This window comes from Thrips palmi, unplaced genomic scaffold (genome assembly GCF_012932325.1).
Source record: "Thrips palmi isolate BJ-2018 unplaced genomic scaffold, TpBJ-2018v1 HiC_scaffold_8, whole genome shotgun sequence".
NCBI lineage: Eukaryota > Metazoa > Arthropoda > Insecta > Thysanoptera > Thripidae > Thrips > Thrips palmi.
This window is the reverse complement of record NW_023144635.1, coordinates 11349768-11364848: the sequence shown is the minus strand read 5'-3', so window position 1 is coordinate 11364848 and position 15081 is coordinate 11349768. Positions and strand designations below refer to the sequence as shown.

The following is a 15081-nucleotide window of genomic DNA, read 5'->3' as shown; positions in this document are numbered from 1 at the left end:
TCTGGAGAGGAATGCAGCCGCTCCTCTAACTGGGTACAGTAGAGGCGGCCGGGCCGGCCAGTTTTGACTAACAGTGCCCGCTGCCGCGGACGCCGCGGACGCCCTGACGCGCCGCGGACGCTGCCGGCCGGCCGGACAGTGAGGAGGAGCAGGGCGTGGCGGGGCGTGGCGGCCGGGGCCGCGCCGGGATGGCGTCACCACTACCAATAACTAGTTGACGAGCGCCGTCCATACAAGTCCAGGCCGTCCAGGCCGAGAGCGAGGACGGCGTCGAAGAGATACGCACCTTCTTGGACGGCGGGCAGCTCCGCACGCAGGCGCCTTGGTCCTTGAGGAGATGCTCCGGGCAGTTCTTGACGCAGGTCGCGCCGTAGGCGTACTTGCCGTTGGGGTTCGTCTCCCACGAGTACTTGACCGGGTTGTACATTTGCATGGCGGGGCACTCCTGGGTGCAGACGCCGTCGTCGTAGAAGTTCCGGCACGCCTGCGGGGAAAAGAAAAGGAGGGCAAAGTGAGAACCCTGCGCAACGCAGCCCAGCGCCGCAGCGCGGAGAGTTGGAGGAATTTCGGAGGGCGTGAACCGTCCTCGCGCCACGCCGTTCGGCTCCTCGCCTCGGCTTCGGCTCGCTTCGGCTTGCTCGCTTCGGCTCCGGCCGAGGAGGCACTCGTGGGTACCGGCCGTACCGGCGGGTACTCAACTCACCAGACAATCGCTCTGCTTGGGGCCGGTGCAGCCTCCGGCACAGAAGAGGTGGCAACACTGCCGCGGCTCCGGTCCAAAGCAGCGGCCCTGCCAGCACTGCGGGCTGCAGTTGGTCTTGGAAAACTGCTGGCAGTTCTCCACGCCCTGGATCGAGGAAAGAGGAAATGGTTACTTTCGGCAACGGACCGCCGTTTCTCTCACACGTGCAAACGGTTCTAAGGCAAGATCGAAAGCAAAGGCAAGGATTCTGTCGCTGACGCTGCTGACGCTCACCTCTCCCCAACATCCGGCGGTACAGTTGGCGTGGCAGACGGGGCACTCTCGCTCCGGCGACGTGAAGTTGTACACGTAGGTGTACTTGGCGTTGTGTCCCGTGATAATCTCATCCCAGTTGATGGTCCGAATGTGGCACAAGTTGTAGTTGTTGAACATGCCCACGCTGCCGCTTAGAATATCTGCAAGGAGAAGCAGACAATGCCGTTGGCGTCCCTCGGTCCCACTCGCGGTCGCCACCATCGCACCGAGAATCCAAACGTCGATCGCTGGAATGCGTTTTAGCCCGTTTTCATCGCACCAATTAGAGGGCATCATCGCACCGCACACTGGTAAAACTTGTAACGACGTTGTAGGCCTCATTCATGCGGAGATGCCGCACTTCAAGGCGAATTCCCCCACGCATTGAGATACGAAAACAGGGGCTCGTGAGCTCCTGTACGCTTCAAGAAAGGGGGGCGTACGAACTGTACTGAAAGGCTCAAGTTTTACCAGTGCACGCTCGACGTCCAGGACGTTTGGATTGACAGTGCGAGGCGCTTGGCGCCGGTCGGGTAGGCCACCCCTCGGGCCTGGCGGCCTGGCGCGGCCACTCACCTCGCAGCGCCGGCATCTCCAGCGTGTGCATCTTGGACAGCGTCACGAACAGCGCGAACTCCTCCTCGTTGATGTTGACCTTGAAGGTGGTCCGGCCGCGGATGATCTGCAGGCGGGGCAGCACGATGCGCCGCACGTCCACGTGCGAGATGAGCACGTAGCCGGTCACCTCGCGGATGTACTGCAGGAAGCTCAGGTCGAAGCTCTCGTCCTGGAGCCAGGTCAGCTCCAGGTTGCCGTCCACGTAGGTGCAGTTGGTGTACCGGTCGCGCAGGTTGCGGTAGTGGTGCTCGCGGTTCGACGGCACCGACATGCGCCCGTTCGTGCCGATGCATACTGCAACAAACAAGACACGGGCAGGGTTAGCCGGGTGCAGCTGGCTCCGGGAAGAGGGACGAAACGACGAGCAGAGTGTACTGTAGTGCGCACAACGCGCCGCCTTTTCAAGGGGACTGTACACAAAGTACGAGTGGGTGGGTACGGCCAGCTCCCAAACACGAAAGAAGGAAAAACGGCAGTGCTCCTGGTGCGCGCTTTTATCGCGCGCGAACACCAGCACACCAATGCGCGAACACACGCACGCACACACACACACACACACACACACACACACACACACACACACACACACACACACACACACACACACACACACACGTTGCGACTTGCGACGTGATAAGCGGCCCGCGTCACCGCCACGCTAGCCTTCCCAGCTGCCACACACGACTGCGCGGTCTCGCGGGGCGTGGTGGGGCGGGGCGTGGCGGGGCGTGGCGGCGTGCGCGCGATGCTGCCGCCGTGCCGCACGCACCGAGACGCGCACGCGCGTGCGCGGCATCGCCGTGGCATCGCGAAAAACACGGCGCGTCGGGCACGCAATGCAGAACGCCCCATGCCGTGCGGCGCGGCGCGTCGCGGCGCGGCGGACTGATCACGATCTCTCTCTCTCGCCCTTGTATAGACGACCCATGAGTGCGAGGGAGACAGAGCGACGAAAGCGACTCTCGGAATCAGTCTGCAGGGACGCGGAGTCGTGAGCACGAGTTGCCGCTCGGCGCGGCGCGGTGCATTGAACCGTGCTCGGTTCGGTTCACAGTGCACGCACGGCGCACGCGTCGCGGCCCTGCGCGTCGTCGCGGCACCGCGGCACCCGCACGGACGGCCGAGCGGCCAAGGCGGTCCTCGTCCCAGGGCGTCCTCAACTGGAACGCCGGCGGTCGAGACGCCGAGACCTCCGAGGCCTGCTGCGCCACAGCGCCAGTGCGCCGCTGCGACGCCACAGCCAGCCAAAGAGTCGAGAGACGTCGAGAGCGCATAGCTTATCTCCGGGCTCCTATTCAGCGTGCGCAGCGCGCAGCGCTCACACTGAGGACTATGTGGCCCGAGGGTTGCTGCTCGAGTTGGGTTTCAGATTCAGACCCTTTGCCCTTGATAAGCCCCCCAGCCCTCGCTCGGAATGCCCTTGGCAGGGCCTTGGCAGGGCCTTGGCAGGGGGTACACCCGGCACAGCTAGCAGCGCATACCCGCAGACAGCCTGTAATCGATAAGATAAGTGTGGGCAGGACTCCGTCGTCGTCCAAAGACTCCAAGGACTCGCTGCCAGAAGCGGAAAAATGACCTTTGTTCAGTTTGTATTTTTTTTCGGTGCGCGTGGCCGCGTGGGGCCGTGGGGCCGCGGGGGCGTCGTCGCGCGACACGGCGGCGATTGCGGGCCGCGGTACATTCGGGCCTCCGATCTAATTGCCTGCAACACACGCACACACACATGCACACAGGCACACGCACACACACACACACACACACACACACACACACACACAGACACACACACACGGCGACAAACAGTGGGTCGTGTCGTCTGTCCCGCCCGCGCGGCGACTCACGTGATAACGACTCACTCAAATAACAAGTAGCCCCTCGCCCCCCACTCCCCCCGCCCCCTCTGGACAGGTTCCACAGCCCCCTCCCCCCCTCCCCCGCGCACCGCCGCGTCGTCGCGGCCAGGTGATAACCTTTGGCGTTGAAAGCGCAAGGCACCGGCGACAATGTCACCCAGACGATTGCAACACGACGGGGCGGGGAGAAAAAGAGAGAAGGAAAAATGAAAACACGGGAGCGAAAAATCAACGGCGCGGCGTTTGAACCCGGGGCCGCGACAACGCAGAGGCGGCCAAATGCAGGCCCGTTGGCCTCGCAGTGGTGTGGCCGGGGGGGGGGGGGGGGGGGGGAAGGTGATATAACCCGCCAGGCTAGCCAGCCGCCACTTCATTCTGAACCCATCCTTCTACACATTCCTTTCTTCCAGCCTCAATCACGAATCGAATCCCACGTCTGATTGCAGGTGCGGGGCGGTGCGGGGCCTCCCCCCCCTCCTCTGTTCTAGCCAGCCTCCTCCTCCTTCTCATCCTCCCTCTCTGTCCCCTCCACACGTGGCGGGCCGCGCACTGCCGCCGTCTCCGTCGCACTCCCTTTGGCCGCCTTTGGCCCTCGTCGCGTTCCTCTCCCACTTAGGCGTGATGGACGCCCTCTCACTTCGTTATGAAAAATTGACAACAACACCCCGCGTGGCCGGCGTGGCCGCGCCGTCCCCTCGGGCCGAAAGAAACAAGTACACCCGTACTGCGTGCACTGTGCACTGGAAAAGGAAACGCCGGAGCAAAGAAACTGGCCGACACTCCAGGCGAACGCGCGGCGTGCTGAGGACCAAGGACGAATATTGGAGGATCTCCGTCTGCACCGCGCGTGCAGGTCTCCGGCCGTGACGCCAAGCTCCCAGTGTACATGCCTCGCTGCTTCACGGACGGCCCCTCGGCGGCCCTCCGCTGGGGCCCAGCGGCCCTGCGGCCACTGCGGACGGGGAAGGAAGAGAGAGAGAGAGAGAGAGAGAGAGAGAGAGAGAGAGAGAGAGAGAGAGAGAAGAGAAGAAGAGAGGAGAGACTCCTAGCACGCCCCGCACGCCCCTCCAGGCCTCCACACGTTCGGTGTGATCCGCTCCCCGCCGCGCGCCGCCACGCCACGCCACGCCACGCCGCGTCGGTCCTGATTTCCCTTGATTCCATGTTTTATTCCAGCCGGCCATTGCCAATGAGGTCGGCCGGGGCCTCAAATCAGTAATTCCCCCGTCGCCTCTCGCCTCGACGCGCGTCAGTGTGTGTCGTGTGTGTTGTGTGTGTGTGTGTGTGTGTGTGTGTATCGGACCACGTACACTTTCTCGTGCATATCATTACAATTTTTATCACCATTATCGCCATGGTGCCGGCATTGCACCACCACCACCACCACCACCGCCAGCACATCGGGGCGGTGGCGAGTACAGTCGCGGACAGTGGGACAAGCGGGACAACGCACGCCAGTGCCAAGTATGACGTCACGGCGGTCAAGTGCGCGGCGCGCGGCGGGGCAGACGCGTCGTCGTCGCGGTGCGAGTGCGCGGGTCGTCCGGCATGCCCTGCAAGAGGCCGAGGAACGAGACGAGCAGCGCACCGACGCCGGAGAAATGCCAAGCCGGCCACAATTTCTATCATCTCGGCATTTTTTCCGGACAGACAGACAGACGGACAGTCAGGCGGGCGGGCGGACAGACGGGCACGCACACTTGGCCGGGCATCAGGCAGCCGCTGCTGCCGCTGCTGCTCATGCAGGCTGCTGGAGCCAACGCGCTGCTGCCGGCCGCTCTGTCTCTCTCGCACTCCAGGGGCGTCCCGTCGGGCCCGTCGGGGTGCGAGAGAGACAGAGCGACGAGGCGATGCCTCCGGAATCGGGCGGCTGCTCCCATATGAGTTATGTCGCTGGGAGCTTGGAGCGCTGCAGCGCTGCTGCGAGCACGGGGAGGTATCAGATGGACCTAACTCGACTCAGTGGGGAGGGGGGCAGGAACGCAGCCTATGGTAGTAATTATGGCAACGTTCTTCGAACTGCCTCCGCTGGTTTGGCCGCCGCGCCCTGCTGCTGCTGCTTTGTCATTATGTTATTACGCGACATGTAAACGTTCGGAATGACACCAGCACGGCCGGCACGGCCTGCATCGTGTGCACGAGGAGCTGCAGCAAGGCGGGTGTCACGCGCACCCGGGGGAAGGAGGCCCGGCCACGCGCCGCGCGCTGGCGGCCGAGGCGGGTCGCGTCGTCGCGCTCGGCTACGCAGTGCTGCGCGCTGCGCGCCAGAGTCCTACAAGAAGGCCCCGGAGTAACGGCCGCGGGCCGCAGGGCTCCGGGACCGGCTGGACGGGTTGCCGCGCTCGCCACGGCCCGGGCCGCGCCTGGCCGTGCCTGGCCGTACCTCGATGACGCCGCGATACCACACCACTGTACCACGGCACGCCGGCACGGCCGTACGACCGCCTCGCCGAGGCCCTCGCCGACGATGCGCCGTAAAAGAGCGCACTTGAGATTAGCCATCACGCGGGGCTGGCGGCCAGGCCGGCGGATGAGAAGTTTGAAATCAAGGTTGGTTATTTGGATCGCGCAGGGCGGCCGGTGCGTCGGCGCGGCCCTTTCAGATCACTATCACGCCCCCCCCCCCCTTTCCCCTCCCCTAACGCCTTATCTCCCCTTTTCACCCATTTATACCGCCATAGATGACAATTCGGAACTAGCGCGATGCTTATCTCGCGCGGAAACACGACGGAAATAAACACGACGTTTTCGAATTTTCCAGGAAAAGCGCTGCGGTCCGCCATTCGTTCGAACAGAAAACCCATAAACCGGAGCGGGTTGTTGGCCGCGACGCGACAGTCAGGCCGGCAGACAGACAGGCAGACAGTCAAGCAGACAGGCAGACAGTCAAGCAGACAGGCAGACAGTCAAGCAGACAGGCAGACAGTCAAGCAGACAGGCAGACAGTCAAGCAGACAGGCAGACAGTCAAGCAGACAGGCAGACAGTCAAGCAGACAGGCAGACAGTCAAGCAGACAGGCAGACAGTCAAGCAGACAGGCAGACAGTCAAGCAGACAGTCAAGCAGACAGGCAGACAGTCAAGCAGACAGGCAGACAGTCAAGCAGACAGGCAGACAGTCAAGCAGACAGGCGCGGCCCCACAAAATTCGGCAGTTTCCCCGCGACGCCGCGACGCGTCTCCATTATTTTGGCCGCCGTCATAATCCCTCTTTTTGCGCCTCCTCGCTGCGGAGCTGCGAGGGCCTCCAGTCCGCGAGTCCGCGAGGATTAGTAAACTGGTTGTGTATGTTGCGGGCCGAAGAGGAAAGGGGAAAGAGAGGCCCCCGCCGGTGACAAGTCGAATAATTCTGTGGATTCGCCGGGCGAGCGGCCGAGCGACAGTGGCACGGCGCGACCACCATCCTCGCCCCTTCGAGCTTCGCGCTCCGCAACCCAATCCGGGATCAGATCCCGAGAATGCCCGACGGGATTAAGACGGGGTTAGAGCATTTCATCCTGAGGGACACACACACACACACACACACACACACACACACACACACACACAGAGCGGGAATAAGGACAAATAATGTGCTGCGGCCTGGCGGCCTGGCGGTGCTGGCGGCCTGCGGGATCCAATGATCCAATGGCCAGATTGGAGTGCGGCTCGCTTACACTGCCGAGCCGATGGAGCAGAATTTAATAAGGACAGGTCCTTACAGTGACCCCTTTCGATTTCCGCGGTTGATGGCTTGGCAGATTGCTTACCTAAGTAGATGTCCAAAAATAAAATATTAGGTCGCTCGAAGTCTTCTTGGCTGAGTAATAGCTTACTTTCGTTTTATTTTTTTAAAAAGCTGGGTATTTTGGGTATTTTTTATATGAGACGTAATTTTTGAGCCAGGTGGCTGAAAATTGACTTCCTTATGCAAAATTAAATAAGGAACACGTTGGTGCCCTCAGAATTGATCTACGACCAATACTTTCGGAGATATCGGCCTTCAAAGTTGAAAAAAAGGGCCAAAATGTAGAAAAATACCCAAATCTTGGGATTTCGGCAACTATTGGACCTATTGGCACGATTCAACGCTCATTTTATAGAAAAAAAGTCAAGGAATCCAATGAGCACACGCGCAGGTCTGTGGGACTAACCGTTCAGGAGATGCGCGGCTCTAAAGGTAGCCATTTTTCAAAAGGTGCCGAAAATGCTGTTTTTGCACCTGCTCAGAGTGTTGAGCTTTCAGTGACACGTATCCTGCCTACGCGAAGAACTCGGCTCAGGGAAAGGCGATACTTTGGCGAAACGGAGCCCACTGGCAGATTAGAGAAGAGGCGGGGCTGCCTGAGGTGCTTAGAAAGAAACACCCGCTGAGGGCGCCGTGGAGGTAGGCAACCCACCATCCATGCAGAGCATTTCCCTTGGCGGGGAAGAGGCGGTGGACTCGGGGATGCGGTGACCCGTGTGGGTGTGAGAGAGACAGAGCGACGAAAACAACTTGGAATCAGTCTACTGGTTCAGTGCAGGCGCAACTTAGCCGCCTGATCTGGAGGCGCCGTGAAGGTAGGCAACCCAAGTCACCCCTCTCTTCACTACTCCTGTCAGACGAGCCGAGCCGAAGTTGGGCCGAGTCGGGCGAGCCACGAGTGCAGCGTTGCACAGCTGAGCCGAGCCGAGCCCAGCCCTGCGATGGTTTTCCCTCCCTCTGCCCGCAACCCCATCCACACGTGTTGTTGTTTAGGCGACGCCGGTGTGTTGTTGACAGCGTCTTCGTGTTTTGGCCTGAGTGTGGTTGATTTCAAGTGTGGTTTTTGGTTCGAGAAAATGGAATTGTTAGGTGTGTCCATTTTACAAATCAGGCCCTGTTATGTCCTTTTCTTTCAAACCTGTGTTTCCTAACCTCAAATCATCCTTGCAGAGCCAGACCATCCAGACCCTGATACAGATCATATATATTGCTGTGACCCCTTCAAACGGCACAAAAGGCTCATTACCAAATGTGTTAGGTTGATCACATCAGTTGACCCAACAGCACATCCCGAGCTCAGTGTCGGTTTGTACATTTGTGACAACTGTCGCAAAGGATTTCCAGGTAACGGACTCTCTCATTTTTAAGATTAAACTCTTCACAACAATTTATTATTATTTCACACGAAATTCTATTTTTTCTTTAGATATAGGTACTACTTCTGTTCAATGGCCTCAGCCTGAAGGTGGGCCTATATGTTCTGATCCATTTCAAAAACATTTAAAACCAATTTTCAAAAATTTGAGAATTATCACTGCAACTGACGGAAGTGATAACCCAAGTCTCACCGTTGGATCTTATTTATGTGACAACTGTCGAAAGTGTTTGCCAAGTAAGGAATTTTTTTGGGTTGACCCAAATGACTTTTCATTTGATTATTTTGTATAAATGTTTACTTCCTCCTCTCAGGCTTGGGCACATGCACCATTAAAAATGCAAATAAGTTGGCCAATGGTAAGGATATTACTTTAGCGAACCAATGCATAAACATTTGTCTTAAGATAAATATGAAAGTTGAAATGTTATTTGGTTTTGATTCCTTTAGAACCTGATCAGATATTCTGCTCCAACCCTCACCAAAAGCATAAGCTGCCAGTCAGTAAGAATTTAAGAGTAATCTCTGCATTTGATGTTCTACTTAATCCAAACCTTACTGCTGGCTCACATTGGTGTGACAACTGCCGAAAGGACACACAGCAACATGCTCATGGTATATTATATTAGCAGATCGTATGCCTCTAAAATTATTGCTTTGAAATTTTTTAACATTTGTTTACTTTTAGGTAAAGACTTAAGCTCTATCCAAGTTTCACAGCCCAGTCTACCTTCTGATACCAATCAAAGTTGTGATAAAAGTAGGTTTCCTATTTTCCACCTTACTTCATTATTATTTCTAGGAATTGTAAATTTTCATTCTCATTTTTTTCCTTTATTGTTTAAGACAAATGCTGCAATCCATTCAACATAGTACATGCAGTGAAAGTTACGGGTTCCAACACGGATTTGAGAGAAATAAAGGAAAATGATAAAAAAAATTGTCCAGCATTAACTGTAGGCATGCTATGGTGTAGTACCTGCCGCAAAATGTCTTCTGACCAGAAACCAGGAGGATCTGTTGATGGTTTAGAAAATGATGAAGGTAAAAATATATTTTGATAAACCTCATCATATCTCCTTCTGAAAAAAATAATTATTGTGTATATATTTTTTTTCCAGTTGTAGGATTGGCAGATATTTTTGCAGACATTGCTGATGAACTGTCTGGAAAGAAAAGTGAATCTAATAGTCAGAATGTTGTGGTGGTTGCGGTCAGCCAGGCCAGTGCCACATCATGTTCCCCTCGCTTAAGTCCCGCTGTTCACCAGGAATCTGCCCTTCGTACCTGTACAGGAATTGGCATATCGCCTTTGGATGTAACTAACATCAGAACAACGGGTGGGAAAATAGCTGCTGTCAAACGGAAGCTTGGACAAGCAACCAGCCTAGTTGCAAAGAAATTATGCAGCGCTGTAGGAATTACCACTGAAGAATTATCGGAAACATCAGAAGGAAGAAAACTAAAGGATTATGATGATTTATTGAATGAAGTCAAAGAAAGATTAACTACAGCTTCTAGATCTTTGAAATACAAGTTACTCTCTCTAGTCCCCAGTAGCATGTCTATCAATGGGGTGGCATCAACTTTTGAAGTTTCCAGAAATGTAGCAAGAAGAGCTCGGGAATTGAAAGCAGAAAAGGGCATTTTACCTGAAGTTGATTTCAGCAGAAAATCTGGCATCCTTGAATCCACTAAGTTGCTAGTACAGGAATTCTATTGCTCTGATGATAATTCAAAAGTTCTACCAGGTACTAGAGATTGTGTAAGTGTCAAGAAGGGAGTCTACGAACAAAAAAGACTTATACTTTGCAATATTGCGGAACTGTACAAATCCTTCAAAGAGAAACATGGAAACCTGAAGATTGGGCTCTCAATGTTTTATTTACTGAGGCCAAAATGGTGTATTTTTGCTGGTGGTGCAGGAACTCATGAGCAATGCATTTGCCAAACTCACCAAAATTTCAAATTGCTTCTTTATGCTCTCAACATTAAAATGGATTACAGAGATTTAATTAAGATGTGTGTTTGTGATTCTGAAGACAGGTCTTGCATGCTGAAACTCTGTGATAAATGTCCCACATCAGAAGAAGTGCAAAAAATATTGAGAGAGCAACTGACAGTCCCAGAGGAGCTCAATTCAGTTTCTGCAGACGAAGAATATGAATTTTTGGAAGAAAATATTAAGTTCCGACAATGGAAATCAACAGATAGAACTGAGATGATAATCCAAGTTTCTAAACGGTCTGAATTGATTGAATTAGCAGCAAGGAAGATGAATACTTTTATTCCTCACTGTTTTATAGCAAAAAGTCAAAAGGAGTACATCAAAAAACTTAAAGAAGAACTCCCAATGACCAAAGCTACCGTTGCAATGGATTTTGCAATGAATTACAACTGTTTGATTCAAGGGGCAGTGCAGTCTTATCACTGGTCCCCGAAACAAGCCACTGTGCATCCTACACTAATATCTTATAAAGATGCTAACAATGTGCTGGTCCAGAAATCTCTCATATTTATATCTGATGACTTGGACCACGATGTTCCATTGGTGAGAAAATTCCAGGAAAGAATAGCGACGTACATCAAAGAAAATTTGCCCCAAATTGAAGAGGTGGAATATATTACTGATGGATGTGGAAGCCAGTACAAATGCAAGGGGTACTTCAACCTTCTCTTAGATCATAAAGAGCGGCTGGGTCTCAGGGCTACTCATACGCACCATGGTTCTGGTCATGGAAAAACACGGTGTGATGCGGATGGAGGAACTGTTAAACGCACAGCAAGAACAGCCAGCCTGCAACGCCCCTTCGAGAACCAAATCGTCACAGCCAAGGACCTTTTTGATTTTTGCCAACAGGAAATGAAGGATACTTTTGATTTTCAATTTGTTTCAAAAGAAGAGGTAGAACCGTACAGACAACAATACAAAGGAATCGTGGATGGTTTAGAGACTGTCCCTGGCACCCGCTCTTTCCACTTTTTCAAACCTCTTGGTAAATATTTTTACTTAAACGTTGTCCTTTTTCTTCTTGGCACAGAGTATCGATGCATGTGCTAATTTTGTTTTTTGTTTTTTTCTTTTTGTGCAGGCAACAGGTTGGCTTGCTTCAGAATATCGAACGACAAAACCACATTCCCATCTCTTGTGCACTCTCTTCAGAAGACTGCCAGACAGGAGATTGAACCACTAGCTTTATCAAATGGCATCTATGTTGTGGCTAGAATAGGGAAAAATAGATACATAGGCCTGGTGACTGATTTATATTCTGAGGAAGGAGAAGCGGATCTTTCTCTTCTCATGCCAAGACTGCCATCCAAACAATTTAAATGGCCAAGAGACATGAAAACTGTGACGGTGCCTCTACCCCATATTCTGTGTCAAGTAGAACTTTTGGAGAAGGAAGAGGTAGTCACTCTCACAACTACAGATTTAGAGAAGTTATATGATCAAAGAATCCTCAAAAGGCCCCAAAACTAATGATTCTGTTTCGAAACTTTAAATTCGACTACTGTTAAATAAATTTATTTATTTATAAAACTGAATAATGTCAAGCAGAGTATCTTCTTATTTTGTAAGAGTGAATTAAAAGTTGATGGTTATTAACATCCAAACTATTCTAGAAAATGTATTTCATTTATTCCTCATTCTTTGAAAGGTTTGGAAATTTCTAGTGAGGGGGAGGGGAGGGGCGAGGGGTGACCGAGGAAGGGGTAAAGCCATACATAACCAGTAAGTCTCTCAGAAGGGTATGCCCGTGGTGGTTCGGCCCAGGCCGTGTACAGGTGACTTGGGTTGCCTACCTTCACGGCGCCTCCAGATCAGGCGGCTAAGTTGCGCCTGCACTGAACCAGTAGACTGATTCCAAGTTGTTTTCGTCGCTCTGTCTCTCTCACACCCACACGGGTCACCGCATCCCCGAGTCCACCGCCTCTTCCCCGCCAAGGGAAATGCTCTGCATGGATGGTGGGTTGCCTACCTCCACGGCGCCCTCAGCGGGTGTTTCTTTCTAAGCACCTCAGGCAGCCCCGCCTCTTCTCTAATCTGCCAGTGGGCTCCGTTTCGCCAAAGTATCGCCTTTCCCTGAGCCGAGTTCTTCGCGTAGGCAGGATACGTGTCACTGAAAGCTCAACACTCTGAGCAGGTGCAAAAACAGCATTTTCGGCACCTTTTGAAAAATGGCTACCTTTAGAGCCGCGCATCTCCTGAACGGTTAGTCCCACAGACCTGCGCGTGTGCTCATTGGATTCCTTGACTTTTTTTCTATAAAATGAGCGTTGAATCGTGCCAATAGGTCCAATAGTTGCCGAAATCCCAAGATTTGGGTATTTTTCTACATTTTTGGGCCCTTTTTTTTAACTTTGAAGGCCGATATCTCCGAAAGTATTGGTCGTAGATCAAATTTTGAGGGCACCAACGTGTTCCTTATTTAATTTTGCATAAGGAAGTCAATTTTCAGCCACCTGGCTCAAAAATTACGTCTCATATAAAAAATACCCAAAATACCCAGCTTTTTAAAAAAATAAAACGAAAGTAAGCTATTACTCAGCCAAGAAGACTTCGAGCGACCTAATATTTTATTTTTGGACATCTACTTAGGTAAGCAATCTGCCAAGCCATCAACCGCGGAAATCGAAAGGGGTCACTGTAAGGACCTGTCCTTATTAAATAAATCTGCTCATGACGACCGGCCATCGCGACATCGCGGACGCGTAGATGCCGGTCGGCGATCGGCCGAGTTATGCAAGGGAGGGAGGGAAGGAAGGGCTGGCGAAAAAGGGCTGCAGGTGCGCGGCGGCCTTGTTCGACACGCCGGGCCCTTTAATTGGTCGCCGACGGAGAAAGCAGCGGCACCGTCGCCTCGCTCTGTCTCGCTCGCACCCTTGCGCGACGCCCCGCCGCCCCGCGAAAGCGAGAGAGAGACAGAGCGACAACAGCACCGCGCCGCGCCGCGCGCATTGTCCGGCGGATTAGACGGAGTGGCGGCAAATTTAAATCGGCGCGCGAAATTGGCGGCGAGGCGGAGCACGGCGGAGCGGCGCAATCGGCGCTCTACATCTATCCATATGCCGCCCGGCAAGGCGCGGCGAGGCTCGCTCGCGGCGGCGCTCGGACAGCGCTTGGCCGCTCGGCCGATTCGAGCTTCGAAGGCATCCAGTTACCTTCGCGGTATTCCGGAATTCCTGCACGATTCGCTTGCCGAGCTTGGCGCGCTTCGCGCCGAGGCCGAGATCGGCCGCCGATCTGCACAAGAGCCCGCGCCGCGGCCAGCCCGAGGGGGAAGGGGAGGGGGGGGGGAGGGGTCATGCCTGAAACTCAAACCGGGGAGCCAAGGCGAGAGCCCAGCCGAGGGGCACTTTATCGAGGCAGAGCGTGATCGGGGGCCTGGAGAGTAGAGGGAGAGGGGCTGCAGGCGCGAAGGGCCCAAGCCGAGGACCGGCCTGACAGCCTAAATCACCTCCGCGCCGCGCTGGTGCCGCGCCCCGCGCCCCGCACTCGCTTCGACGTCTCGGACGTACCGTACGTACTCCCCTTTGTGACGTGGCTGGGCTGCCCGGGGCGGACATGTCCGTTCGGCCCAAAAAACGAGCAAAACGCGCCGGATGCAAAACAATGCCGGGGCGGCGCGGCCGGCGGGGCGCGAGGCTATTTACGGGAGGCTGCGCGGGGAGGGCGAGGGCCTCGACGACCGCGACCAGGACGAGGAAAAGCGCACCCCTCGCCGGGTAGGCAGCGCGGCGAGCCCGGCGGTATGCAGCCCTGCAGCGGGGACTCCTCCACGAGGTGTCCCTCCATTCAGGACCACTGGGGTGTGCACACTGCACTCCCCCACACACCTGAGAGCCTCCTTTGTCACGCCGGCCGGTACAGGCGCGCCCAAAAAGCCACCCTGCCCTGGCAGTGCCCTGGCAGTGCCCTGGCGTGCCGCTGCTGCCGCTGGGCGACGACACCGTGTTGGTCAAGTCCCCCGCCGCGATGCACGCCTGGCGGCTTCAGAGGACCTTCTTCTGGCTTCTGTCGAGCTGCCGGTTGGGCAGGGCAGGTTCAGCGCGCGCAAGGCCCCAAGCCCAGCAGCCGAGCGATTCAGAAGTCGCTCTGTCTCTGTCGCACTCACAGGGCTCTCCAGAAGGGTGCGAGAGAGACAGAGCAGCACAGCGTTTCCCGGCGACTTCCCGCTCTTTTTCCGCACGGCTTTGCCGCCTTCAGCACAAGCCAGGCCAAAGCTAGCTAAAGCAGGCGCGCGGATTGGCCAGGGAATGTGGAAGGAAACCGATCAGAGTGCGCCTTGCCGGGCTGCGCCGCGCTGTGCTGCCCGGACAATGGGCACAAGGTGGGCCCGGGCCGGCCGGCCGGTGGTGGGGGCGGAGATAAAAATCAGTGTAGCAGGAAGCAGGAGTGCTAGTTGTTGATTAAATGGTTTGCTCGACGGTGTACACCTAAAGACCGTTATTTGGCCGGACGAGAAGTGGGTGGGAAGTGGTTTCGGAACGCGGGTAGTAAACAGCTTGGA

General features: G+C 54.9%; 2 protein-coding genes across 3 annotated transcripts in view; one reads left to right on the top strand and one right to left on the bottom strand.

The window, feature by feature from the left end:
• Window positions 1-15081, bottom strand: part of LOC117653548 (epidermal growth factor receptor) — a 134021-nt gene that overhangs the window by 6351 nt on the left and 112589 nt on the right. For both annotated transcript variants that reach the window (XM_034399312.1, XM_034399311.1), the window contains exons 2-5: window positions 1574-1909; window positions 977-1158; window positions 704-847; window positions 287-484 (exon numbers count right to left, since the gene is read on the bottom strand). In XM_034399312.1, coding sequence (XP_034255203.1) covers window positions 287-484; window positions 704-847; window positions 977-1158; window positions 1574-1909 — 860 coding nt within the window. The remainder of the gene's footprint in view (window positions 1-286; window positions 485-703; window positions 848-976; window positions 1159-1573; window positions 1910-15081) is intronic.
• On the top strand, window positions 7898-12234 carry LOC117653549. The gene is made up of 10 exons (XM_034399313.1): window positions 7898-8009; window positions 8188-8283; window positions 8365-8538; window positions 8621-8806; window positions 8884-8928; window positions 9020-9184; window positions 9258-9329; window positions 9416-9613; window positions 9691-11565; window positions 11662-12234. The coding sequence occupies exons 2-10, from the start codon at window positions 8271-8273 to the stop codon at window positions 12048-12050; spliced, it is 3117 nt and encodes a 1038-aa protein (XP_034255204.1). The 5' UTR covers window positions 7898-8009; window positions 8188-8270; the 3' UTR covers window positions 12051-12234.